This window comes from Dermochelys coriacea, chromosome 27 (assembly GCF_009764565.3).
Source record: "Dermochelys coriacea isolate rDerCor1 chromosome 27, rDerCor1.pri.v4, whole genome shotgun sequence".
In the NCBI taxonomy this organism is placed as follows: Eukaryota; Metazoa; Chordata; order Testudines; family Dermochelyidae; genus Dermochelys; species Dermochelys coriacea.
This window is the reverse complement of record NC_050094.1, coordinates 6228510-6256244: the sequence shown is the minus strand read 5'-3', so window position 1 is coordinate 6256244 and position 27735 is coordinate 6228510. Positions and strand designations below refer to the sequence as shown.

The 27735-nt window shown below is 49.3% G+C and overlaps 1 protein-coding gene across 1 annotated transcript in view; it reads right to left on the bottom strand.

Moving 5' to 3' along the window:
* The window catches only part of MRC2 (mannose receptor C type 2), a 95365-nt gene that overhangs the window by 46279 nt on the left and 21351 nt on the right, over positions 1–27735 (bottom strand). The window contains exons 2-7 of the mRNA XM_038385507.2: positions 14222–14629; positions 12576–12749; positions 11425–11589; positions 9398–9511; positions 7694–7837; positions 1413–1601 (exon numbers count right to left, since the gene is read on the bottom strand). Of these exons, the coding sequence (XP_038241435.1) occupies positions 1413–1601; positions 7694–7837; positions 9398–9511; positions 11425–11589; positions 12576–12749; positions 14222–14629 (1194 nt within the window). The remainder of the gene's footprint in view (positions 1–1412; positions 1602–7693; positions 7838–9397; positions 9512–11424; positions 11590–12575; positions 12750–14221; positions 14630–27735) is intronic.

Sequence of the window (27735 nt, the reverse complement as noted above, 5' to 3'; positions counted from 1 at the left end):
CATGAAAAGCAGCCACCTCTTGGATGGAATGTGGCAGCTATTTAACAGCGCACAGAAACATTATTACACAGCAAATTTAGGACAAGATGTGTAGATTAAAACTATATCTAACTGAAACTGTTGGGGGAATCTTTCTCTAAGCAGGTACCCAATTTGGAATCAGCCAGGGCCATCCTGATTCTTAAAAGAGTGCCAGGAGATCTTTAATAACCACTAGTGGTCCAGAGCCTCAGTTTTGGAGCCTCATTGTGGAAACAATGCCATCACCAGAAGCACAGTTCCTGCCACCTTCCTCCTGGGGTGTTGGGTCAGCATTGACTCAAAGAGAATGGGGCCATTCCTTTTTATTCCTTATTGAGATTAATGTATCAAATGCCAGCCATTTCCCTAGCAGATAAATGATACACTTCATACATGACAGGTTTCAGAGTAGCAGCAGTGTTAGTCTGTATTCGCAAAAAGAAAAGGAGTACTTGTGGCACCTTAGAGACTAACAAATTTATTTGAGCATAAGCTTTCGTGAGCTACAGCTCACTTCATCCGATGCATTAAGTGAGCTGTAGCTCACGAAAGCTTATGCTCAAATAAATTTGTTAGTCTTTAAGGTGCCACAAGTACTCCTTTTCTTTTTAATTCATACATGTTAAGTGCTTCTTATGCGGTCTCTGATAGACTCACAAGACGTCAGGGGACGATACCTTCTATAGCACCGTCCATCTACGGATCTCAACCCCATTCACAGATTTGAATTAACTATCTTCACAATCCCAGAGTCAGAGAAGTATCCATAAACCCATTTCACAGATAGGAAAATTGAAGTGATGGGAGGGATTTATCCATGGCCTCACAACGAGCCAGCATTAGAGCAGGGAATAGAGCCTAGTATGGACCAGATCAGGATACCTCTACTTATTCCAAATAGTACCTTCCTCCACTAGTAGCCTCACTGGAACCACTCATGGTGCAAGGTATATTACAGAGAGGAATGACTGTCCAGTAGTTAGGGCACTCAGCAAATGCAGGTTTAAATCCCTGCTCTGGCCATGGCCTCCCTTTGTGACCTTGGAGAAGTCATTTAGCCTCTCGGGGCCTCAGTTCTCCGTCTGTGCAATGGGGTGAATAGCCCTCCCCTGCCTCTCTGGGGTGTTGGGAGGATGAATGCATGAGGGGCTCAGCTGCTAGTCATGGGGGCTCTATAAGTACCTTCGGTAGATATCCCCCGTGAATGCATACATGTAAAGGTCAATATAAACATGTATGTGCAGCACCGAACCATGTGCCTGTAGGTACCATGCCAGTGAAGATATGGCTCCCGCAGACACGCACATTCCAAAAGAGCCGATCCACAGCTCTGACCCGGGTCCCTAGCGTGTCCCCAGGTGGCAAGTGTGCAGACCTGCTTTAACCCTTACCTTGCTTGATCTGCTTGGTGACAAACTCCAGCTCGGAGAGCGTGTGGATGCTCACCAGGTCCCCGCCGCCACGCAAGCAGATCTTCTTCGCATCTTGCCAGCTCTTCTTCTCGCCAACCAGCCGGTAGCAGCTGGACTGGAAGGGCTGCCAGGTAGGCTCACAATCAACCTTCACCTCTGACCAAGAGTCTGCAGGGACACAGAGCAGACTGCTAAACAGCCTTTCGTTAACTCCCCACATGGCCCCTTCTAAGCCTGTTCTCCTCCACGGTGCTGGTGGCATCCCACCATGTGAGTGCAGGGCCTGTGCTGGAGCGGCAGAGCCCCCAACAGCAGGAGGGTCTGGAAATACACCAGAGCTGAGTTACTGAGTGGTGTTCTTGTTCACCCTCCCCGTGGAAGGAAAAGGCCTGGGTAGAGACTATCTAATCGTGGAAGTCAACGAATGGCTACGCAGGTGGTGTCGAAGGGAAGGCTTTGGACTCTTTGACCATGGGATGGTGTTCCAAGAAGGAGGAGTGCTAGGCAGAGATGGGCTCCACCTAACGAAGAGAGGGAAGAGCATCTTCACAAGCAGGCTGGCTAACCTAGTAAGGAGGGCTTTAAACTAGGTTCACCGGGGGAAGGAGACCAAAGCCCTGAGGAAAGTGGGGACGTGGGATACCAGGATGAAGCATGAGCAGGAGCGCGCAAGAGGGGAGGGCTCCTGCCTCATACTGAGAAAGCGGGACGATCAGTGAGTTATCTCAAGTGCCTATACACAAATGCAAGAAGCCTGGGAAACAAGCAGGGAGAACTGGAAGTCCTGGCACAGTCAAGGAATTATGATGTGATTGGAATAACAGAGTCTTGGTGGGATAACTCACATGACTGGAGTACTGTCATGGATGGATATAAACTGTTCGGGAAGGACAGGCAGGGCAGAAAAGGTGGGGGAGTTGCATTGTATGTAAGAGAGCAGTATGACTGCTCAGAGCTCAAGTATGAAACTACAGAAAAAACCTGAGCGTCTCTGGATTAAGTTTAGAAGCGTGAGCAACAAGGGTGATGTCGTGTTGGGAGTCTGCTATAGACCAGCAGAGCAGGGGGATGAGGTGGACGAGGCTTTCTTCCAGCAACTCACTAAGTTACTAGATCGCAGGCTCTGGTTCTCATGGGAGACTTCAATCACCCTGATATCTGCTGGGAGAGCAATACAGCGGTGCACAGACAATCCAGGAAGTTTTTGGAAAGTGTAGGGGACAATCTTGACCTGCTGCTCACAAACCGGGAAGAATTAGTAGGGGAAGCAAAAGTGGATGGAAACCTGGGAGGCAGTGACCATGAGATGGTCGAGTTCAGGATCCTGACACAGGGAAGAAAGGAGAGCAGCAGAATACGGATCCTGGACTTCAGAAAAGCAGACTTTGACAACCTCAGGGAACAGATGGACAGGATCCCCTGGGAGAATAACATGAGGGGGAAAGGAGTCCAGGAGAGCTGGCTGTATTTTAAGGAATCCTTATTGAAGTTACAGGGACAAACCATCCCGATGTGTAGAAAGAATAGTAAATATGGCAGGCGACCAGCTTAGCTTAACAGTGAAATCCTTGCTGATCTTAAACACAAAAAAGAAGCTTACAAGAAGTGGAAGATTGGACAAATGACCAGGGAAGAGTATAAAAATATTGCTCGGGCATGCAGGAGTGAAATCAAGGAAGGCCAAATCACACCTGGAGTTGCAACTAGCAAGAGATGTTAAGAGTAACAAGAAGGGTTCCTTCAGGTATGTTAGCAACAAGAAGAAAGTCAAGGAAAGTGTGGGCCCCTTACTGAATGAGGGAGGCAACCTAGTGACAGAGGATGTGGAAAAAGCTAAATGTACTCAATGCTTTTTTTGCCTCTGTCTTCACAAACAAGGTCAGCTCCCAGACTGCTGCACTGGGCAGCACAGCATGGGGAGGAGGTGACCAGCTCTCTGTGGAGAAACAAGTGGTTCTGGACTATTTAGAAAAGCTGGACGAGTGCTGCATCCGAGAGTGCAAAAGGAGTTGGCGGATGTGCTTGCAGAGCCATTGGCCATTATCTTTGAAAACTTAGGGCGATCGGGGGAAGTCCTGGATGACTGGAAAAAGGCTAATGTAGTGTCCATCTTTAAAAAAGGGAAGAAGGAGGATCCTGGGAAATACAGGCCAGTCAGCCTCACCTCAATCCCTGGAAAAATCATGGAGCAAAAGGTCCTCAAGGAATCAATTCTGAAGCACTTGGAGGAGAGGAAAGTGATCAGGAACAGTCAGCATGGATTCACCAAGGGCCAGTCATGCCTGACTAATCTAATTGTCTTCTATGACGAGATAACTGGCTCTGTGGATGAGGGGAAAGCAGTGGACATGTTGTTCCTTGACTTTAGCAAAAGCTTTTGACACTATCACCCACAGTATTCTTGCCAGCAAGTTAAAGAAGTATGGGCTGGATGAATGGACGATAAGGTGGAGAGAAAATTGGCTAGATTGTCGGGCTCAACAGGTAGTGATCAATGGCTCCATGTCTAGTTGGCAGCCAGTATCAAGTGGAGTGCCCCAAGGGTTGGTCCTCGGGCCGGTTTTGTTCAATATCTTCATAAATGATCTGGAGGATGGTGTGGATTGCACCCTCAGCAAGTTTGCAGATGACACTAAACTGGGAGGAGGGGTAGATATGCTGGAGGGTAGCGATAGGATACAGAGGGACCTAGACAAATTAGAGGATTGGGCCAAAAGAAATCTGATGAGGTTCAACAAGGACAAGTGCAGAGTCCTGCACTTAGGATGGAAGAATCCCATGCACCGTTTCAGACTAGGGACCGAATGGCTCGGCAGCAGCTCTGCAGAAAAGGACCTAGGGGTTACAGTGGACGAGAAGCTAGATATGAGTCAACAGTGTGCCCTTGTTGCCAAGAAAGCCAATGGCATTTGGGGCTGTATAAGTAGGGGCATTGCCAGCAGATCGAGGGACGTGATCGTTCCCCTCTATTCGACATTGGTGAGGCCTCATCTGGAGGACCGTGTCCAGTTTTGGGCCCCACACTAGAAGAAGGATGTGGAAAAATTGGAAAACGTCCAGCGGAGGGCAACAAAAATGATTAGGGGACTGGAACACATGACTTATGAGGAGAGGCTGAGGGAACTGGGATTGTTTAGTCTGCGGAAGAGAAGAATGAGGGGGGATTTGATAGCTGCTTTCAACTACCTGAAAGGGGGGTTCCAAAGAGGATGGATCTAGACTGTTCAGTGGTAGCAGATGACAGAATGAGGAGTAATGGTCTCAGGTTGCAGTGGGGGAGGTTTAGGTTGGATATTAGGAAAAACTTTTTCACTAGGAGGGTGATGAAACACTGGAATGCGTTACCTAGGGAGGTTGTGGAATCTCCTTCCTTAGAAGTTTTTAAGGTCAGGCTTGACAAAGCCCTGGTTGGGATGATTTAGTTGGGGATTGGTCCTGCTTTGAGCAGGGGGTTGGACTAGATGACCTCCTGAGGTCCCTTCCAACCCTGATATTATATGATTCTATGAGCCCTGTGGTTCCGCTGTCGAGGGACGGGAAGGGGAATTGCACGGATCACTGTTCCCCCAGCGATGGCCAGATTCCATCTCCAACTAGCACACTCTTGGCAATTCCCTCCTCTGCACTCTGCAAGCTCCACCGCCATCCTCCCCATCGGAGTGCTCCATGAATTCCCCTGGGGCTGCCCCACCCCCAACTAGCATCTTTACACCAGCTCCTGGATCAACTGACTTCACAACACTTTCAGGGGGTCTTCCTGTAGTTTAGAAGAGCGTTGAGGTTCTACCTTCTTAGACCCCATTTTCCTACCTCCACCATGGGTGTGCAAATCAGTCAGTCCAGCTCACAGCTTGCAGGACAGTAGCGACTGAAAGCTACAGCCATGTGGCAGCTTTTTGCTGGGCTATACTTAGGGCCCTATCAAATTCACAGTCCATTTTGGTAAATGTCATGGTCATAGCATTTATAGAAAAATCTGGAATTTTATGGTTTGAGATATTTAAATCTTAAATTTCACAGTGTGGTAAACATGGAGTCCCGACCCAAAAAAGGGTTGGGGGTGGGGGAGAGTCGCAAGGCTATTGCAGGGAGCATCGTGGTGTTGCCACCCTTACTTCGGCGCTGCCTTCAGAGCTGGGCGGCCGGTCAGTGGCAGCTGCTGGGCAGGAACTCAGCTCTGAAGGCAGCGCTGTTGCCAGCAGCAGCGGAGAAGTAAGAGTGGCAATACCGTGCCATGCCACCCTTACTTCTGCACTGCTGCTGGAGGCAGCGCTGCCTTTTGGGCTGGGTGCCCGGCCAGCAGCCACCACTCTCCGGCTGCCCAGCTCTGAAGGCAGCACAGACGTAAGGGTGGCAATACCGTGGCCCTGCTACAATAGCCAGATTTCAAGGGGGAGACCAGATTTCACGGTCCATGATGCATTTTTCATGGCCATGAATTTGGTAGGGCTCTACGTATATGCAATGCGCATGGTGGGCTGCAATCAAGTTCTCAGTGGATGAATGTCCACATTGCATGAACTGCCACCACCACAATCAGCCTTGTTACATAATTTCGGTTTCTCTATGTTTGTACAGCACCTAGCGCACTGAGGTCCTGGTCCAGGACTGGGACTCCTAGGGGCTATCAAAATTCAAACAGAATTATGAAAATAGTGATAAAACAGCAGCAACATGCAGACAGCCCCATCAGAAGCAACCAGAGAAAGGCCACGCTAGTAAGAAAAAAAAAAATCTCTTGTGAAAACAGAGATTTACTGAAGGGGAAAAGAAACAACCACCCACCAGATGAATAAAACATAGAAAATTGAGCGTGAAGAGAAGAGCCAGACACAGCATGGTGCATCGTCTGGTTTATTATTTCTGACACAGCACTACCCGCTAGAAGGTTGTCAGTCAGACACTGGCATTAGATGTGCAATATATTTCATGTTTGTTACAAAGCAGCCTTAGAGTGAGCTGTAGGAAAGCAGTGACAGATCAAGCAGCTGGCTTGGCACACATCTCGCCATGCCTGCTCGGGTGGCAGGCCAGCAGGCTGGAGAATGCTTTGTACTCATCCTAAGGTGGAGAAGTGCTGAGTAGCTGGGAGACCTGACCCACATGGAGCTGAGAACTGAGTCACTCAAGATAACCATCAGCTACAAAGCAGAGGAATTTGTTCAATGATTTAGAGTGCCAGACACCAAAGAAGCCTTCTGATTGGACAGCAGTAATGTCACACCCAGAGCGATAATGCCCCTCCTCCCCCTGGAGCACGGTTAAAGCTCCCATTTTGCCTCTTCTAATTTCCATTTCATAATTGCACTGAGCATCTCTAGGCTGTACCGCTGTGGGGGGAGTCAGTTCTCTTCTTGTGTGGCTGAAAGGTAGGAGGGGGATGTGTAATCACCACCTTGCAGACATAAGGCAGCGGAGATGAAAGGGGCCTGGAGGAAGGAGAGGAAATGAGTAGCGTTTCTATGGCGCGCATTAGCATTCTGGCAGCTTTCCCCACGTACTGTACCCACTGTGAAACAAGCTGAACCTGTAAGGTGATCAGCAGTCTCAAACTCCAGTCATTTAAATGGGAGCTATGGGGTTCAGCCCCTCTTAGGTCAGGCCCTAAGGTCTTATGAAGGGATGGGGCGGATTCGCCACCGCTTTGCACCATGGGTCCTCACTGACACCTGCACAGAGTGATTCCAAATGGGGGCAAAACCATGCGATATTTTAATATATCCCAGCTAGAAGGGCAGAGGCTGTGGGAGAGGTGGGAAATAATCAAAAGAAACCAGTTTGGCAACTTCGGAGAGCTGTCTGGTTTGTGTGATGGGCAAAGGTTCCCACTGGCTACTGGGGCAGTTCTTGTTCCCTCTGCAGGAGGGGATTGCTCATCCCTCGTCATAGGAAGAAAAACACGAGCCACAGTGATAGATGCAATTCTGTACTTAGGTTTCTCAGTAAGCGACCCTGGGAAGGGAAGTGTGGGCGAGAGACTGGACCCAACCAGAGGTACAAGGCAGTGCTGAATCAGGCCCCATCCCGGCCTACGATCTTAGGGTCTCATACCCAGAGGTGCTGAGCACCCTCGCTTTCTTTTTTCCTTTTTTTAAAAACAAACCAACCAGTACTGACACCTGTGCAGAGTGCATCCAGGGGGGTGGTTTTGTTATTAAAAAAAGAAAAAGAAAAGCTGGGGGGGGGGCGGGGGAGAGAGAGATCTCTGGATACAAATGTTGTCTTGGAGCACTGCAGTGCTGGCAGCCTCTCAAGCTCACCTGTCGTGAACGGATCAGAGGTGGCATTGGGTTTCTTCTTGCACACATAAGGCAGTGCGATGCTGCAGTCCCTGTTCTGCCAGCCCCCCGAGGACTCTGTCCGGATCACCCCACAGTTTTCTTCGCTGGGATTGTCAGGCTGGTCTACAAGCAGGAATTTGGGGGTGGGGGGGAGAGAAGGGAGGAAGAAGGGTAGGGAAAATACAAGCATTAGAGCCCATCCCCTGGATGAATACAGAGGAGTCAAACAGAAACCATAACAGAAAAGCATGGTCCATTCAGTGGACACTGCCAGATGCTTAAAAAAAAAAAAAAAAAAAAGAGTAAAAGCCTACCATACTGCTTTTGGAGCAATGCTATACAGCAGGGGAAATTTCTTCCTGACCCCTAAACTGGTGATCAGCTTATGCCTTGAAGCATAAGAGCCTGGGGCCTTTAAAACCTCAGCTAGTGTCCCGGCAGGTGCTATTCTTATTCAGGTAAATATGTAACCCTAAAACTTACTAGGGTCTGATTTTCTGAAGTCAGTATTGAAAATCCAGCCCCCTAAACTACCTCCCATAATAACATCCTTCCACAGCAAATGCCACAGGTTAAATACAGGCAGAGAAAAGGAAGGAGTGACTTTAAGATGTTGCCTTTAAAATTAATTGCATGCCCCCGAGGGCTTGTCTCATGGAATGCGGTAAACAGGAGCAGACAGCTGGCCTCTATTATACAGGACCATTCATTATTTTATATTCCATGGCAAGAAGTTACATCACGATGGAGTTTAGGCTGAGAGTCTGTATCAGTAATTTAGGGGTAAAAATTATTACAGGGATGCTGGAATTATCCCCAAACCAAGCCTTGTGAGCCCAGGAAATTCAGAGTTAAAGTTATGTTTCAGAGAAATCCAAACAGGGTGAGATATGGAAATACAGTTAAGGCACCCACGCAGCCTTTACTCTGCCCTGCCATACAATAACCATAGCATTACAATTAAAGCATTTTGGTATTTGTGGTCCCAGATTAGATTAAATTAATTTTTAAAATATTCATTTTCTAGAATCTTTTCCCCCCCTTTTGGCACTCGGGGGAAATCCTGAGCCCTCTGCACTCGATGGCAAAACTCCCACTGAAGTCAATTGAGCCAGGATTTCACCCCAGGAATATTGCAGTGTGAATGTTCACCTCCAGCATCAGGTTTCATGTGGCATGGAGTTCCATGGAATCATGGAGTCTCACCACAGCACATGGCCCAGACTTCTCTGGTGTCAAGTGGCACACAAATCCATGGCAGCTCCTGGCCCAGGCACGCAGTTCCCTGGCATCCAGCAGCCCTGAGACATGGTCCCCTGCATGGCACCGATGTCTCCCATTTCCACTCAGTCCCCACGCATCATGTAGAGCAGAGAGAAGTGATGTAATTCCTCAGACGACAAAGTGCTGCTGCCACATATGCGCCAGCGAATGAGCCTGCCTGTTAAATCCTGCAGCAGCTTGGCCCATCTCTCCTTAGCGTTCTGGGGCAGGATGCTGGGATTTGCAGAATAACACAACAGAGGGTCTCTACACCCCTCCCTCCTCTGCCGTGCTGCCCATGGAAAGCATCTAAACCTGCCTTTGTCTCCCTCCTGCTGTGAGTTCGCCAGGACCCCACCTCACTGCAGGATCCTGCTCCCCATCTGCATCACCCTTTAAATACCCCTCGGCCATACGTACCACTCTCCCAGTTGAGGTACTTCAGGGGCGAGTTGTCTGACCACTGCCAGCCCCCGTTCATATCCAGGTCATTGAGCCCAATCCAGAGGGTGGAGCTGTAGCCCGTCAGCAGCCCTGGGACAGAGAGAGGACGACTGTATCAGACACCTCCTGTTCTGGGAAGGCCTCATAAGTAAAGCAGCTCTAGACTAGCAGGCCCCCAGCATCAACTTTGACAAACACGGCTCCTTCCAGGCCCAGGTCCTTGGTATACAAGCTGCCACTGCACCCGGGGCCATTTGTCCCCATCGTTGGTGGGCAGAAGAGACGACAAAGACCAGAGGCGCCAAAGAGACCGAGGTCCCTCATCAGCCTGACGACCGTGTGGGTGAAACCTGCCCTCCTGCTACTACCCAGGCTTCCGATCCAGAACCTGTCCCTCAAAACATCACTCACACTTCTTCCCTGCTCAGAGCGCTGACGACACCAACGGCCTCTTCCACGTAGCCACCCGCACACGTAGGCAATACAACAGCGACAGCCCACGCGTTAGCTGCACGGCTGCAGCCTGCCACGGCTGTGTGCGCATCGCCTCCCCCACACGGACTGCAGCAGGAGGGACACATGCACGGCTGCAGGCAGAAGCTGCTCAAAGGGTGTCAGTCACTCCAATAGGATAAAGGGGCATATCCCTAAATCCGGGCAGCAAGCTGCCATCTCGCTGGGTCACACCGACTCTCCAGGGAACCTGCCCGGCCTCACCTTGATGTGGTTTGCTAAACACCTGTGCACCTCTCGAGGCCACCACACACCTCGTTAGGCAAACAGGCGTACCCACCGTGGCAGGTTCTCCAGCTGCACAAACGGGTCTCTGTCAAGTTCCAGGCTACAGACGCGTCCTGCCACACCCACAGGTCTCTAAAGGGTCCCCCTTGTAAGGACCCACCCACTCACTCTCGGAAGGGGGTTAATATTAAGGTTAGTGAGCATGGGTGACAGGTAGCATAGGCAGAGGAAGGCTGTGCCTCCCCCAACAGCCTGGTGTGGCCCTGCCCACACTCTGCCCCCAGATCCCCTCGTGCCTGCTTTCAGTTCCCTTCCCACTCTTCTGTGGCCGAGGGGCTGGGGCAGGCAGGCTGGGGCTGGTGCACACAAGGCCCAGGACTGGGGGTACTGGGGCTGGGGCGGGGCCATGCCCTGCCTGTCAAACGTCTGGCGCTGGGACTGTGCTGTCTGCCCGGCACGCTCGGTGTGCATGGGGGGGCAGTGGCCATGGGGTGTGTGTGCATGCGCTCTGGGCTCTGGTGGGGGAGGGAGAGCGGAAGGGGCAGGGCAGGACCTCAGGCAGAGGGGCAAGGGCTAGCCTCCCCCAACAGCGCGTTCACCAGCTGCCCATGTTAGTGCGCTATGGAAGACTTCCGAGAAGAGCCCAGGGCAGCGCTAGCCAACAGCTCAATGGCAGGTTTATACAGCACCTTCCATTCAAGCTTCCCAAAGCATCCGAGTCCAGCGCACCACTCCCACCCCATTCTTAGAGCAACCGTCATGCTACGGCACACCCACATGGCCAGCGCCTGCTGAGCCTGGGGGCACCACCCCACTCAGAGCAGCGAGAACCCATAAAAATCTAGTCCAGCCCTGCAGACAAGGAGCTGATTTGCCTTACAGCATTTAGCAGCAAGCTGGAGGCTAACAAGCACAGTGACGCTACGGTGAGCGCACAAGGACGTGTTCCAGGAGAGGGTGCTGAAGCAGCTGTAGTGTCAAGAGGCCAGGGACATCAGTGCTGAATGGCCCAGCAGCCAGCACAGCGGAGAGCCCTACAGCTGCCCCTGTCCAGACAACCCTGGCGTTTGCTGGGGATGCCCTCGCTGAGGCGAAAGCAGTCTCTCGTTGGGTCGAAGCTCGCCTCAAAAGAGCGCCGGAGACCAAGTGCCAGCACTAACTGGTTCCTCCACATCCCCTGCTGAGGAGCCTGAATTAGGGCCCCCCCTTCCATTCACCCCTTCCTTTCCCGGGCCAGCCCCGGCAGGGCAGTGCAGACTCACCGTTGATGTAGGTCTGCTCGTGGATCTCCGTGATGCTCAGCAGATTGGCACCCTGCTGCTCGCAGCTGCTCCACGCCTCCCGCCAGGACAGGGTGGACTGGAAGTTGAACTGGTAGCAGCTGTTGGTCAGGTGATCCTTGTCCCAGAAGGTCTCGCAGTCGTTGCCTGTGGGGATTGATGGGAAGCGAGGCAGGGAGAGCCAGGGGTTAACTCTGATGTGTGCGCAGAGCTCTCTGGCGAGTCAGCGGCAGGCGGGCACGTGCCTCTAACGACCTGAAGTGCAGCTCCCATTAGGCTTCCTTCTCATTACAGAGGCTGAAATTTTCTTTCAGGGACACCACGATGGCAGGCCATGCCCACTGCAGACCCAAAGGGCTGGGGTGGTCTCTGGCTCTGGCCAGGTGCGAGACCATGGCAAATGCATGCAGCGTAGAAGGCAGACAACTGGCGATTACTCCCTTCTCCGACCCAGGGTTACAGAACATGATTAACCGTGTCCCGTACTGGGCACCTTCCTCTGCCAAGTGTCCCTCCGACTGCCCTGGGACAGTCGGGCTGAGGAAGGGTCGCAGAATCCAGCTGGGAATGAGCTAAACCAGGTGGTGCCTCACCAATCCGCACCCTGCCCAGCTCAGCATCTGGATCTCTCCACTCGTGCTGCTCTTGGAGGAGATGTCGAGAACTGTCGACAAAGGCTGAAGGGGCCAGGGGTTAACAGTGGGAGGGCTGAAGCTGTGAAAGCTCAGGAGAAAGGGCTGGGAATACACCAGCGACTCAGAGCCCAACGGCAAAGCACCCTCCCGCCCTGAATTAAACGCCAGGCCACGCTGCCGGAGGATAAGGGGTGCGGTGGTGTTGTTCCCTTCACCTTGGCTGTGGTAGAACCTCCTCCCCAGTAAGCACAGTCAAGCTCCTTCCCTTCATCGCCAGCACGGAGCCCCCACCCAATGCCAGGCTGGTATCCCCCACAGAGCTGCATCCCCCACCCCCTAACCGGTGCCAGGCTGGTATCCCTGACACAACCCTCCGCTCTGCAATACCACGCTGGTATCACCCAAAGAGCCACTCCCACCTGGTGCCAGGCCAGTTATTGACAATCATAGCCCTACCCCCTTGTTGCTAAGCTTCTGGACAGGCCAATCGCCACTCACTCTTAATGGGACAGAAGCCCCATCGTTCATCTTTGCCGTAATCCTGCGTGGTGGCGCACCACAGATGCCCATCCTCCCGGCCCGTGCTGGTGCAATCATGGAACCACTGGTTGTCGTACTTGAAAGGGATGGTGCAGGGCTTCCCGTGGGAATTGCCTTGGATGGTGTAAATTTCTGCAGAGAGAAAGAGTGAGAGAATCCTCCCCCTAACTCGGCCTCCCTTCCTGGGGGACAGAGGGTTGCCGAGGAAAAATGCAATGCAGGGTACAGCACTGTACTCCGGCTCAGCCCCTTCTACCCACGGAAGTTCTACAGAATGGACTCTACCAGCCCTAGATTTATTATGCTCCCGCCCCCCCACCACCACCGCAGCCCCAGAACTTCCTCCTTTGTTTGAGCTTTCGGAACCCTTGCAGCCCAACTCTCCACTGCTCTGCGCCTGGTAGACTAACCACAGCAGTGCAAAGCTTCTGCTGATTCACACCCACTCCGCACTGGCATAAAGAATGACCCAAGATGAAGGGCAGTGGAGAATCGGGCCCTTAGACTGTGTCGACACTAGCACTTTTGTCGGTAAAACTTTTCAGTCAGGGGTGTGAAAAAACACACCCCTGACCAACATAAATTACACCGGAGACCTTCCAGTGGTGCAGCTGTGCCGCTGTAAGGTCGCTAGTCTAGACATAGCCTTAGAAGCTGGGCTTTAATTAGGTTTTCACTGCAGGCTTTGATTTGTTTTCAAGGGTCTCAGCAGGACGGTGCTTTAAATAACATCGTCATCATCCTGTTTGCTGTTGCTTTGAGATCCTAGGAAGGAAAGATGGAAAGTTCTACGGACCATTCAGCTGATTGTATTTCAACTCCCCTGCAGCCTTGGTACAGACTGTTCATTCGTATAGTGCACAGCTCCCTGGGAGACAATCATGCCCGTAAGTATAAATGTTTACTATGTTTATGGGAGGAAAGAAAAATGATTATAAAAACCCTTATACAGTCTTCCCCCTGGGGATTTCCCAGGCAGCCAGGCTCCTGGGCCCCTTTCCTGTAATGGGACAGACCCTTGTGGAGTTGATTCAAGCTGACAGAATTGCGCAAGGGGTGTGCGCTAAGGGCCCAATCCAATTCCTATTTATGCTGGCTACAAGACAGACTTGATGCAGGATATACAGTGCCTAGCACAATGGGGTCCTATTCCACGACTGGGGCTCCTAGGAGCTACCACAATACAAATACATAATCCCCATAATAAATCATAATCCTCCCTTTTGGCCCTAAAAATCTAGGAAGTCAATGAGAGTCTCTCCACTGACTTTAATGGGAAGTGGATCAGGCCCTAGCAGCTATAGATGCAGGATCGGGGCCTTGTGCTCTAAGCTGTTTGGGGCAAGGGGTGTTTTCTTTAACTTCAGTTAACAAATAAATGATGATGATGATGATGATAAGGCTGAAGACCTAATTTCAAACAATAATAATGGGAACATGGCTGAATTCTTGCTGACTCTTCCATGCGCTCGTACAGCACCGAGCACAACAGAACCCTGATCTCAGTAGGAGCCTCTGGGCTCTACTATGATCATAGAACAATAGGGAAACCACCAGAGATCATGGGGACAATGTAGAACCACAGACCCCTCCCCAGGCTTTACCAGAATAGGGGCTGGAGCACAAATCTTCATGGGTGGTATAGACACTCCACTGCCCACCGCGTGCCTGATCTCCTCTCTCGGCAGGTGCCAGGGAGAGGTTCCCTGCCTTGGCATTCAGATACTGAGAGAGATGCTCCCCTAAGCTCCGGCAGCTCCATCTCATGTTGACGGACTCGCGGTCGCACTCGTAGGTGGCCAGTGACTGCACCGCCGCGGTGGAGTTGATGCCTTGCCAGGAGACCCCGAGGCACTGCATGGTCCTGAGGTTGAAGAGTCGGTTCCGGGAGACCCATTTCCACTGCTGGGCTGGGGCGCTGACGTTGCAGGCTTTGGAGACCTTCACCAGGGTGTCCTTGGTCTCCAAGCAGCCCTGCAGCCTGCTGTTGTAGATCAGAAACACCTTGGAATCTGGAAGACAAAGAGAATAAAGCCAGCGAGAAAGGATTAGGCCCTGATTTGAATGTGAGCAGCCTCTGCTGTGACACCAGCCTGGACAACAATTACAAGGGCCGATCAATTCCCCTGCTGCGTTGTACAGCACCTAACACAGTAGGGCCCTGCTCTCAGCACGACCTCTGGGGGATACTGTAACACACACCATAACAACAGCTGGACTGTGGGTCTGCTCTGGTACGGAAGTTCCTGGAGTCCTAACAGATCACACTGCTTTTCAGGATGCTCTCGGCTTGTGGTGACAGTTGTTTATTCCTTAGCCTCTCCCTCCTAACAGGATAACGAGGAGGAGCATTTTTCCACTGATTGGCATGGAAGGGTCTCCAAGTGCTTGAAAAACAATAATTAAGCTTCACAGGATGTCAGCAGGTGAGTTTTAGGTATTAGTAAAGATACAAAAAGAGAAGGAGCTGGAAAAGGAAAAAAAAATTTTTTCCACCAAATGCATCTGATGAAGTGAGCTGTAGCTCACGAAAGCTTATGCTCTAATAAATTTGTTAGTCTCTAAGGTGCCACAAGTACTCCTTTTCTTTTTCCGAATACAGACTAACACGGCTGCTACTCTGAAACCAGTAAAGATACAAAGATCCTGGCAAAAAGGAATTTCTTCAACAGAGAAATTAAAGTGCCATTAAAACCTGAGCTTGCACTGATTGCTCTCAGTTCACTAACTGGCCCCAACAATTCAACTGGCCTGTTAAAAGAATGCTAGGTTGCCTTCTAACAATGGATTTTAAACTTGCTCTCCACCACTGGAAGTACAGCCCAGGTCTACGGCTCAGCCAGAGGACGTCTTCTTTAGCCAGTATGTTCAAAACTGAAAAAATATAGCTATGCAGGGAAATAAAACGGTGTTCATCACTTTTATGCACATCTGGGACCTTGTTTAAAAAAAAGATTGGAAGACACACACAGTACTTTGGGGAAGGTCTCACACCACGTGACTCACGAGTTTGGCGTTCCTGATGGAAAACACTTTCAGAAAGCAGAGCAAACAACTCATGCTATGCGGTGTTAGTTTTTCTTCTCTTTTCCTTATTGTTCAGGTCATGTTTGAGCTTTGGTCTTTTTATGCCTTGTTTGCGGGTCTACGTTGTACATTTTTCGCTATGCTTCAGTGATTTTCAAGGGGTCCGACGGACATAGGGACTTGATTCAATGGGAATGGAGTGCCTAATCCCAGCCTAAATGGTTTTGATCATTTGACCATTGGGGAAATACTGGAGGGACAGAAAGGTAAAGTGAGTTGCTCAAGACCACACATGCTACAAGTAAATCTATATGGCAGTTACAGAGTGCAATCGCAGCTTGTGTAGACGTACACCAGAGCTAGCCTGGGTATCGTAGCAGTATGGGCTTGAGTGCAGACTACTGCCTGAGTAATTATCCAGGGTTCCTGACAGATATGTAAAGCCTAACAACCTGTAACAAAACTTCAAATACAGCCGCAATCACACCCCATATCAGATATCCCTAAAGCCAGTGGCTGAGCTAGCAAGAGAATCAAGGAATACCGACCCTGCAGAAGCATCACTCTCTTAACATAAGTGACACTTTCAGATAGTTGTGGCTTGAAACATGACCGGCCTTAGAAATCTCAGATCTAACAGAAACAAAAACTTTGTTTAGTCATCACTAAGGCTACATTAGAATAAAGCCCACCCACCCAAAACCTTGAAAGCACGGAAATTAACTCCGGGACAAGCCTTCTGCATTCCCTGCCACTTTCCTATTGGCTACAACACCGTCAACAACACGACAACCCTCCACAAGGCTTTCACTTCCACCTCCAACAGATACTAGACAGCGCTATTTACTGCGTCTGCACTGAACTGTCACTCTACTGGCAACTTCAGACTCCTGTATATCCACAGGCCAGAGTGCCCTGCTATCCATTCACTTGGGAAGTAATCTGCCTAAAAAAATCAGCTTGGTTCGTGTTAGACTTCACCTTTCCAGAACTGTGTGAGAATCAGTGAAAACATGTGTTTCTCACCAGCTGATGTGTTATGGCATCACCGCTAAATGTGGTGGGCTCATGCAGGTGTTTCCCCCCCAGCCCAGTTATAAAGGGGAAAGTGCCATGCTGATACTGTATTAATCTTTATGTGAGGAGCAAACATGAGGTATAGAGCACAGAGTAGGGCATTTCAAATGTCTTGCAAAAGGGGCCGAAAAAACCCAAGACTTTCCAGTAAAAATTTCAGAGAGGGGTGATTTTGAAACTCTTTGTTCTGTTTTTATCAACTTATATTTCATCATGAAAAAATAAATCCTACTCAAAGTTTACACTCTACGGTTAGGGTTTTCAAGAGAGGGTTTCTTATAATTTTTATAAGATTTTTACAATAATAATAAAATGTCTTTAAACTTCTATTAAACTGAAATTTCCACTCCAAATTAACTATGCTGTTGCAACCAGTGCTCCAGCATAATGAAATTGTAAACAGCTCACAGAATTTAATTAACTTTGTTTTAAACTGACTTGCTGTTGCAAAATTTTTTTTAAATTGGCTTCTGTTTTTGTAGGACTTAGATATAAATAATATTTTACATTCCTCAAGCCAGCTCTGAAACAAACGTTATCTAACAGTCCAACTCCCAAGTAGAGGTAACACCATAAATGATATTAAAGTAGGGTCATGTCTACACTGAGCCGTCGTGTGGATTAGAAGGGTGTGAACAGCAGAGCACACCAAAGAGTTGCACCATAACTGCAATGTGCGGACACTGCTGGCGCAAACTAAAAGCATCATCCACACAGTGCAGGCCAGAATGAAACTCTTTGATGGGTGCTACAAACCAGACCCCCGTAATCTACACTGCAGCACAGCCTAGATAAGCCCAAAGAAACAAAACCAAATAAAGTGTTAGTTTCAAGCTCCCATTGTGGGGGCGAATAAAAGAAAAATCAATGTTTGCTAAGTTGAAAGGGATACAAATTTGAAGAGAAAGAAGGATGGGCTTCTTTCTCTCAGAGAAGTTTCAAACATGATGGAGAGTGAAAATATAATCAATAACTAAGGCTAAGATTTAATCATGGGTATTTTTAGCAAAAGTCATGGACAGGTCACAGGCAAAAAACACAAAATCATGGCCAGTGACCCATCCATGACTTATACCATAAATACCCATGACTGAATCTTGGGGGGCAGGGTGGAGTTCCATGGGGGGAGGGAGCCAGCAGCACCAGAGGTGTGGAGGGGAACCCCAGGGGCCCCACAGCACCAGCTGTGCAGGGGAGCCTTGGGGGGCCTGCTGCTGCTCCAGCCATGGTGGTGGTGGGGAAGCCCCAGGGGACCTGCTGCCACTCCCCTGGGGGATGGAGGGAGGGAAGCCCCAGGCGACTAGCTGCTGCAGAAGTCACAGAGGTCACAGGAAGTCATGGAATCTGTGACTTCTGCAACAAACATGGAGCCTTATCAATAACCCATAATTTTCAAAGTCGATTCCTTAAAGTCAGGCACCCAGTGCCAGATTCAGGCATCAAATAAGCATTCTGATTTTTAAGATGCTCACTGTGACGCGGGCAGACCAGGTGCCTGCTCATGCCAAGGCCTCTGGGGCCTCGCGGAATACTGACAAATGCATAGCTGGAAACCAGTCTGGCTCACCTGCATGTTAGTATTTTTAAAACAAATGTTAGTGTTTAGATTTAATGAAATGCTTGTAGGCTGCTGCGTGTATTGATCTCGCTTATGACACCTGTAGCCCATGGTATAAAATTATACTGAGGGTTTGCAGTGTGAACCTCTGTAACTGTGTAACATACCAAACAGGAAAGAAGCACTAATTAATGTAGAGTGCGGGGTCTGCCCACAAGAAAGCCCATTGAAACCAAATGAGCCATTGTGAAACATCAAAAGACAAAGACTGTGTTGATTGTGTCTCCCCCATATGAAGAGGAGACCAGTGCAAACATTTGTCCCTTCAGCTTGGACTCAGGGGGAAAGAAATAAAAATCCCTGACCAGAAGGACCTGTAACACTACACTGCTTGGAATTTGGAGAGGGCAATATTTCTAAGCATAAGCTAGAGATCCCCATGCTCCTTAGCTTGGGCTAGCTATAGAGGACATAGAAAACTTGCATATCGCACAGTTTCTATTACGTTTTGAGACCTAAGGCTGTATCTCGTTTGTGTGTGTATGTTTACCTGCTTTAACCTTGTAAATATCTCATTTCTTTTTCTTAGTTAATAATTCTTTAGTTGGTTTATTATCTGATTGGCTACAAGTGTCTTAAGTGTCAGGTCTAAGATACAATTGATCTGGGGTAAGGACTGGTCATTTGGGACTGGGAGTAACCTGAGTATTGCTGTGGTTTTTGGTGTAAGAGACCATCTATCACAAAGGCAAGTTTGCCTGGGTACAGGGGGGATTTGATTTAAATCAAATTGACTTGAATCACAATTTAAATCATGATTTAAATCACTAGTCAGGAAGACTTGATTTAATCATGGTTTTCTACATAAAAGTGCATTCTTGTTGGTTGTTATAACCTTAATACATATTCTTCACAACTCAGAGATAGATATAGTTTTCATTTTTAGAAGGTACACACTATACATTTTTAAACAGTGATTTATTTTGAAAACTTCTCAGATTAGTTTTACAGCTATATCAGAAAATGAATGAGTGTTTGGTTATTTCTCTTACCAAAGGTAATTGAAGCAGATATTTATGAAGTCATTGGGAGGTGAACTATCTCCAGTTCAATAGGTTAATCATTAATATTTGGAGAATTTTCTTGCCATGCTGTATTAGGAGGAGAACATCACCAGACAGACATTTAAATTGTTTTATTTAACTAAAACAACAACAACAACGTTAAGTATTCTGGATTTCTTTTCTTCAACAGCAAACATATAATATTTTAACAAAACAAGCATATGTCCTCGCTTCTCACATTTATCTCCAGACGACTTCTCCTTGTTCAGATTTATTCCACCCCCAACCATCTTCTATTTTCTGAATTTTCTGAAACTTTGCACTTTTACAGAGAGATAAGGGATTGACTCTATGTACACAAATTTGCAGAGGGACAATAGGGTTGAGGTCTGTTATTTCTCACCTCTATATATTATTTATTTATTTTAAAACATTTTTGCCCATTGGGTAGATAGAAAGATTAACCTAAATAATCTATACAGAAGCCTGTGGAACCCCATAAAATTGGGTCCCTAATCCATGAACTATTGGAACTCATTTACAAAACTTTTCTTAAAATGTATATGAATATATTGTCTCACACTACAGAATTAGAATTTATAATCCCTATTCCATGATGAGATATCTTTGAGCTACAATGTATCTTAATTAAAACTATTTTAGATAGGTTTTTCCCTTAAAAAGCATTTTATCAAAAAAATCCAATTTAAATTGAAAAAAAGCTAATTTTTTTATTTTAAAAAAAAAATCATTGATTTTTATCTCCCTGCCTGGGTGGCAGGATAGACCGGAGTACCCAAGGGGACTGTCTGTGACTGCATGGTTAGGCTGCGATAGGGCTTGAGTTCACACTTGTTATTTGGTTGGTGAAATCTAAGGACAGAACTCGCAACCAATTTGAGATTTGTGCCCTGCTTCTTGACAGCCTGCCCTGAGGTTGGCCGTCACGCTCATGAGCTACTCCAGACACTCCGCATCCACAACCCTGCTGACAATCAATGGGAGTCGTAGAAGCCCCAGTTGAGATCGGGTTATTTTTAATCTAGGGGGCCTAAAAAAAGACGGATCTAGGTGCTGCAGTTTAGGCAGCCAAGTTGGAAAACGTTGGCCCCGAGCTATAGAAACATATTCGCTGGTGTCACTTTAAGCTGCCGCCGTTCTACATTTTTCAGGCAAGTCTGCAAACAAGACCCGGGGTCTATTTGCCCAATGTAAAGGCAAACTGTCCTTGCTCTGAATTGCATGAGGCCTGTTGGTGTGCTCCAAGCTCCTCCCAAAGACACCCACAACACCCCCATGCAATTCTGTAGCCACAAGCCCTGCCATCTCAGCCCCTCCACACCCAGACATGAATGCCTGAGTCCCTGGATCCCTCAAACAGAAGGAGAAAAATATCCAAACACTGCCGATAAAGACGCCCTGAAGCTCTCACCTACAAAACTAAATCCATGAAGAGTTGAACAGGGCCTGAAACAAACAGTGACCCGAGCGTGAACTTCGCGGAAATGCTCTCTGCAGGAAGTCCAGCGGGTCGACATACCAGATTCACTGAAGCACAAATTCGTACCAGTTCTGCTCCTCAGCAGGGAACTCAGAGGGGACAGAGGCAGCATCACTAAACCTCTCCCAGCAGAGAACATGCCCTTTTTTTCAGGGATGACGAAGGAGCAGGAAAGGTGGGTGTCAGGTGACGGCAGTGAATGAGCAACATATTGCAACACTGCAAACATTTCCACTGGATCCCTCTTTACAAGGCTTGTTACAGTACATCTGTGTCGGACACTGGAGTTTGTTCTTCCAGGGGCTCTTCTGGGGATGGGTCAGACGTTTCTCAGTGTCAACAGAATACATAAAAAATGTCTTTAAGCAGAACCGTGCAGTCTTTGTGCACAAAGCAAGTAACCTCAAGCAGTCCTGCAGTAGGCACGTCTGAGTGCATTCAGTACCAGTAGTTCTATAGGAGCACTGCAGCACCAGTTCTGTGTATATGGTGCTGCAGGACCTAAACCCAAATTAGCAGCACCATATACATGACTACTGCAGGATGAGGACTCTGTTGGCAATAGGCAATTACAGCATCTTTATGCGAACCGCACTATACTGGACCGTAGTATGGAAATCCCAGCATCTTTGTATGGAACAGCACTGTCATGCTGCCAACAGATTTACTGTTATTGTTAGCACTTTACTGGCAGTCAATGGCAGGGCATGGTATCAGGACCTGATTGGTTGCTTGTGGTAAGATACCCTTGAAAACTGTCCCAAAAACTTAATAGTCAAGGGTGAAAATATACTAGTCAGCACTGAGAAATGTGGATTATTAATCACATTTATTATGATAGCATCTAAGGACCAACCAAGAACAGGGCCCTGTTGTCCTACGTGCTGTACACACACCCTAGCAGACAGGTCCTCCCCTGAAAGCTATTTATATAAATGCTTATGGCAGCTGTGCATTGCTGACCTCGCCTGTTGTGGAACAAGCCCTCTGCTGGCTGGGAACGGCCGGGAGGGGGTGAGGGGAACATGGGAAGGAAGCAGAATCTCAGTGGCTGGGGGAGGCTGGAGAGATGAGGAGGAAAGATGCTGTTGCTGGGGAAGGCCATGTGGTAGAAGGAGAACAAGGGCTTCTATGTCAGATTTACAGTCAAAGCTTTAAGAGAGGTGATGTGATTCCACATGCAGAGTGCCAGACTGGGACTCCGGAGATGTGGGTTTTATTCCTGGCACTGACCTGATGTGTGACCTTGGATGAGTCCCTGCCCCCCTCAGTGCCTCTGTTTCCTCTCCGAACCTCCTCTCTCTGGCCTATTAGACTGTAAGCACTTTGGGGCAGGGACCGTCTCTTACGTTATGTATGTCCAGCACTAAGCGCAATTGGGCCTTGGGAGTGGGAGTGTATCAGTTGGGAGTGGGAGTGTCTCTAGGCATTACTATATTAACAGCAACAAATGGACAGATTTAGACCAATGTATTAGTGAGGCTGGTGCTTTGCAGCCATATTAGTACCACCTCCCATTCCAGGAGGGAAGCTAAAACTGCCTGACTGCCTTTTCCGAAAGCTTCTCTCTGGCGTCAACTGAAGCAGATCCAGTGAAAGACATGGCATCATCCCTGCTTGTCTCTCTAAAGCTTTCTCCGACCACTGCAGAAAGAGAAACCTCTTTTGGAAAAAGAAAAGGAGTACTTGTGGCACCTTAGAGACTAACAAATTTATTAGAGCATAAGCTTTCGTGAGCTACAGCTCACTTCATCGGATGCATTTAGCTTATGCTCTAATAAATTTGTTAGTCTCTAAGGTGCCACAAGTACTCCTTTTCTTTTTGTGAATACAGACTAACACGGCTGCTATTCTGAAACCTCTCTTTTGGAAAATAACTGAACTTAACTTCACACAGCTTAAGCATCACAGCCCTGTTGTAACACTGTCACAGCTGCATCAGCACGGCCCTTCCAGGGCACTGCATGGAATTACAGGACAAAGGCAGGTTTAGCCCATGAGTCTGACACGCCTTAATCTGGAAGTGCACTGTGAGGAGCATCCTCCAATTGCTGTGACAGATCACATATTCAGTTGCATCTATGTGAACATCCAGTCATCCAGATGTTTGCACCTGCGGTTAACCGAAATGAGCATACAGTCATCCATATGAAGGCACCTGTCTGGACTTTTGTACAAACAGCTGGTTCTTTAAATAGCTGGTTGATCGACGCATTCCACCTCCACTAAATGCAGGGGCGAAGATCTGGTGGATGACACCTCCACGGCTTGGCATGTCTCACACACGTTCTGTCCATGGTAATATTTAGCACTTATACGGCGCTCTTTGAATCATAGAATCTCAGGGTTGGAATGGACCTCAGGAGATCATCTAGTCCAACCCCCGGAGTTCTAGGCTGCACAGATACAACAAAGCAATATTATAGGGCAGGGTTTCACCATAACCCCCTTCCGACAACAAAAATTATCACACGATCCCAGGAGGGGGGGACCGAAGCCTGAGTCCAGCTGCCCTGGGTGGCTGGACCAAAACCCGAGCCCCACCGTTCTGGAGGAAGAAGAGGGGGAAAAGCCAAAAGTCTTCAGCTCCAGGCAGGGGGCCTGTAACCTGAGCCCTGCCACCAAGGGCTTAAGCCCTTGGGCTTTGGCTTCAGCCCTGGGTGGTGAAGCTCAAGCTTCAGCTTCCGTCCCAGGTAATGGGGCTCAGGCTTTGGCCCCGGGTGCCAGCAAGTATGAGCCAGTCCTGGCGACTTCATTAAAATATAGTCCCGATCCACTTTGGGGTCCCAACCCACGTTTGAGAACCACTGTTATGGGGGGATAGTCAGTGGACCATAGTCATTCCTGAGACAGCTGCACTGATATCTATGCAGGTTCACCAAGGACTAATTTGGGGCATTGTTTCTACCCGTTTTACCCAGGGAATAACATATTAAACCCCATGTGTTCGGCTGATGGAATCACACTTTTAAACTTTCTGAATGAGTTTTACTGGTCGTGAAAGAGGTGCTCATAATGCATGTAGGTGAGTGCTGGGCAAGCTTCCCCCATGCAACACTGCTCATGCAGCTCAGTGTTGACCCGCAGCCCCCACTGCTATTCCGGTCCCAGGTTCCCTGCACACACACTGCTCTGCCCATACCCCTCAATCCCAGCCTGCAGCCCCCACTGCTATTCCAGTCCTGAGGTCCCCATACCCAGCTCTGCCGATGCACCTCAGTCCTGCCCCGCAGCCCCCACCCCGCTATTCTAGTCCTAGCTGCATAGATTCCAAGGCCACAAGGGATCATTGTGACTATCTCTATAACATGGGCCACAGAACTTCCCCACAACAATTCCTAGAGCAGATCTGGAGCACACACTGCTCTGCTGTCGCACACACCGCTCTGCCATCACACCCACGGCAGGATTTTCCATGCAAGGCAATGGAGTTACACTGATATAAAACAGTTGTAAATGAGAGAAGAAAAAGACCCCTTGTCCCTTTTCTAAGACTTCACTAAGACTCAGCTGCTAAATGCCGGCTGCTGTTATATTTCTAATCCCTAGTCTGTCCAGGTGAAACTCCTTTCCTTGTCCTGTCTTTCCAAAGAGTACCAGGGCTGAACGGGCCAGTGACGCTGTATTAAGAGTAAGTGTCGCCAAGTCACCAAGTGAACCTTTAACTTTAAGCCCAGGTGACCCGGGGAGGATGGGAGATGAAGCAGGGTATCCCCAAAGTGTTAGTGTTAATGGGATGTGCTTCCTCCTCATCACTCTATTCAGGTCATTACACCATACCCATCACCGTGGTACCTGAGTAACTCTCAGTGGTATGACTAGCGCCTGTCGGTCATCCTCCCAGGGGCAAACTGGGCATGGATTTCTTAATGGTTTATAGTTCTTAATTCAAAACAATGAAGGCTTTGAGGAGAATGATCCAGACATCATTCCACAGGCAGCAGCTGACTGCTGGCTCCCTCGCAGCCCAGTCTGGCCCTGCCACTCCTGGGATTGGGGTTCAGAAACCAGCAGGTATGTGACACTCTGGTTACTGGCCATCGGGGGCCCCGATCCTGAGAGGTGTTAAGTGCCCTCAGCTCCCACTGACTCCAACATGGGGCAGGGACTGGCCCCATCTCCATTCTCCCCAACAAGGTCTGTTCTGAAGAGCTGCTTTGCTTTTCTATTGTCTCTCATGGCTGAGGTTTACAAAGCTGCCTAAAGGGATCTGAATATCCAGTTCCTGTTAAAACCAACGGGTGTCCAAATCCACCAGGTGCCTTTTAGGAAGCTCAGCCTTAAGTTGTGAGCCCCAGCCACATGTCACCTAAAGGTCAAAGGAAGCTGTCCAGACCAGAGGGGGATGGCTGGGACCAAAAAGGCAGAAAATAATATCTTACTCTAAAAGGAGACAGGCTGGAGTAGAAAATTATAGCCTGGAGCGTGGGACCCGCCAGCAACAGAGACTCTCCCTGAACAGAAACAATGGAAAGTTACCTTCAGGCAGCCAATTCCCTTCCACGCTCTGCTGCTCTGGCTTCTGCAACCTCGTGAAGGCACCAGAGAGACGCCGCATATGCAACCATGGGGCTGGCTGGACATAACAAGCCATTTTAGCCCTGGGGATTGACAGCCCCAGAGAGGGAAGGCCCAAGCGAGTGCGGGCACAGCAAGCTTCCCCTTTGCCGTCCCAGCAGCGCTCCCAGCCTCCATCCTGCCCTGGAGGCACCACTTTGAGGGGTGAGAGTCCAGCTTCCGGGGCCCAGTCAGGCCTTGGTGCCTCACCCGGGGCAGAGTCCAGAGCACCCACTGGGGTGGCAGTTTCTGCAACGTCAATACACCTTCACTGAGACCGGGGCTCAGCCCCACAATTGCCTTCGCCTGACTGGGCACTGGCTGACACAAGAGCCCGTCAGAGCCAAGCGGAGCACCAGTCACCTGTGGGGTTGGAGGAGGGGAAACGGAAAAATTCAGAAATTACAAGAGGCAAAGTACCAGGGGGTGGACACTGTACCTAGGGCTGGGCTCTAGAGGCTCTAACTCGGCTGCTGGCGGCGCATCCTTCCCAGCAAATACCCCAGTGCGAGCGGTTTCGGAGTGAGGTGCCCAGCCGGAAGTGGGGGCTTTAACTTTCATTAAAAGGGCACCAAGACCAAAATTTTCAGCCCTGATTGCCTGAAGATAGACACCTGAATCAGACCACTTGCTCAAGGACATCCATGGAAATTGTATTTTATCATATAGTATAAGGTTCCCTGCAAAGGCCAACCTGAGAGAACAGACAAGGCGGAATCCTCTCCAGGAGAATGTTATTGAGGGGTGGGGGAAATGTGCAGGTGTCTACAGCAAGGGTCCCTTCCTATTCACCATCACCAGGCCCCCAACTTCTCCATCCCTTCACTGTCACCCTGCCCCCATCTACACTCCCCAAAATTTTGGGGGTAACATTTTTCCCTCCACCCCTTTGCCAGTGGTAAAATGAAGAAAAGGGGGAGGGACTCCCCCACATCAAATAAAAAACATTCGATTTTTTTAAAAATCATTTTTCAAGGAAAAAAATTCAAGGAAAAATTTCATTGGGGGGAGGAGAGGGAGTCAATTTTTCATCTAAACATGTTTTTTTGGTACAAAAATAAATAATTAAAATTTCATCCATGCTAATTAATAATCTTAGAATAAGGAATCGTTCGACTTCAGTCTTCCTGGTAGGTGTGCTGCTCCCACAAGTCACAACGGAGCTGCCCCTCACCAAATGCTGGGCCCGTCCTGCTGCTGGGGCCTCATATAGATGTCCCAGCTATCCCAGAATGCCCTGCTGCCACGGCAGGACTCAGCCTCCTTGCTACCTAGTACTTGGGTGTAGCAGTGCTCATAGGTGCCGACTCCGTGGGTGCTCAGCACCCACTGGCAGCCCCCTATCAGCACCTCTTCCTCCCCCAGCACCTTCCGCCTGCCACAGTCAGCTGTTCTGCCACGCGCAGGAGGCGCTGGGAGGGAAGGGAGAGGAGCAAGGGCAGGGGGTGCTCAGGGGAGGGAAGAAGGGGGGCAGTGGTGGGGCCTTGGGGGAAGGGGTGGAGCCTGGGGCAGAGCTGGGGAGAGCAACCCCCTGGCACATTAGAAAGTTGGTGCCTATGTGCCTAGGCAGCATTTGTGAAAAAGAAAAGGAGAGAGCTGGCTCTAGTGCCCAGCACGGGGATTGGTCCTGGTATCGTTCATCCCATATTCACCAAATAGAGAAACCTATAACACTATCCTGGGGGCAGTCCTTCCCAGAACAACGCTCCCTCCCAGTGCCCCTTCTTAACACCAGCCTTTTCCAGGCACACAGCTCTGATGACTCAGATTTTGCCCACGCTCACTGCCTGTATAGCTTTGCCAAACCTCAACATTCAAAGTCCTTCCTCTATCTCCAGGACTGAGCAGGGTACAGCCAAGAGCCCAAAGACAGCAGTGGCTTTTCCTAGGAAGCCTGTGAAGTGCAGGTGATGGAATGTTATGCTTGGCCCTGCCAGCCCCACGGCCTAGGAACGGAGGAATCGTCTTTCCCCGCCCCCCACAAGAATGTGGACTGCATGACTTACTTCCCTAAGCTCAGACTGTGGTACGCAAAAATCACAAATGTGGAAAGAGGGGAAAAACAGCAAGAGAAGGAGAGAGGCTGGGGGAGCTCATTGCTTTCCCAAACTCTGCCCACCCTGAAAGACACAGACACCCAACAGACACAACTCCTGCCCCACGGCAACTCCTACAGCTTTGGTCCCCCCCGCCTTCCCTCCCCCCAACTCTGCCGAGGTACCTCAAGCCTACTCTGCAGCACTCCCGGCTATTCAAGTCCTGGGCCCGTAGCGAGTCTGCTGATGCATCTCAATCCTGACCCACAGCCCCCCTGCTATTCCAGGCCTGAGCTCT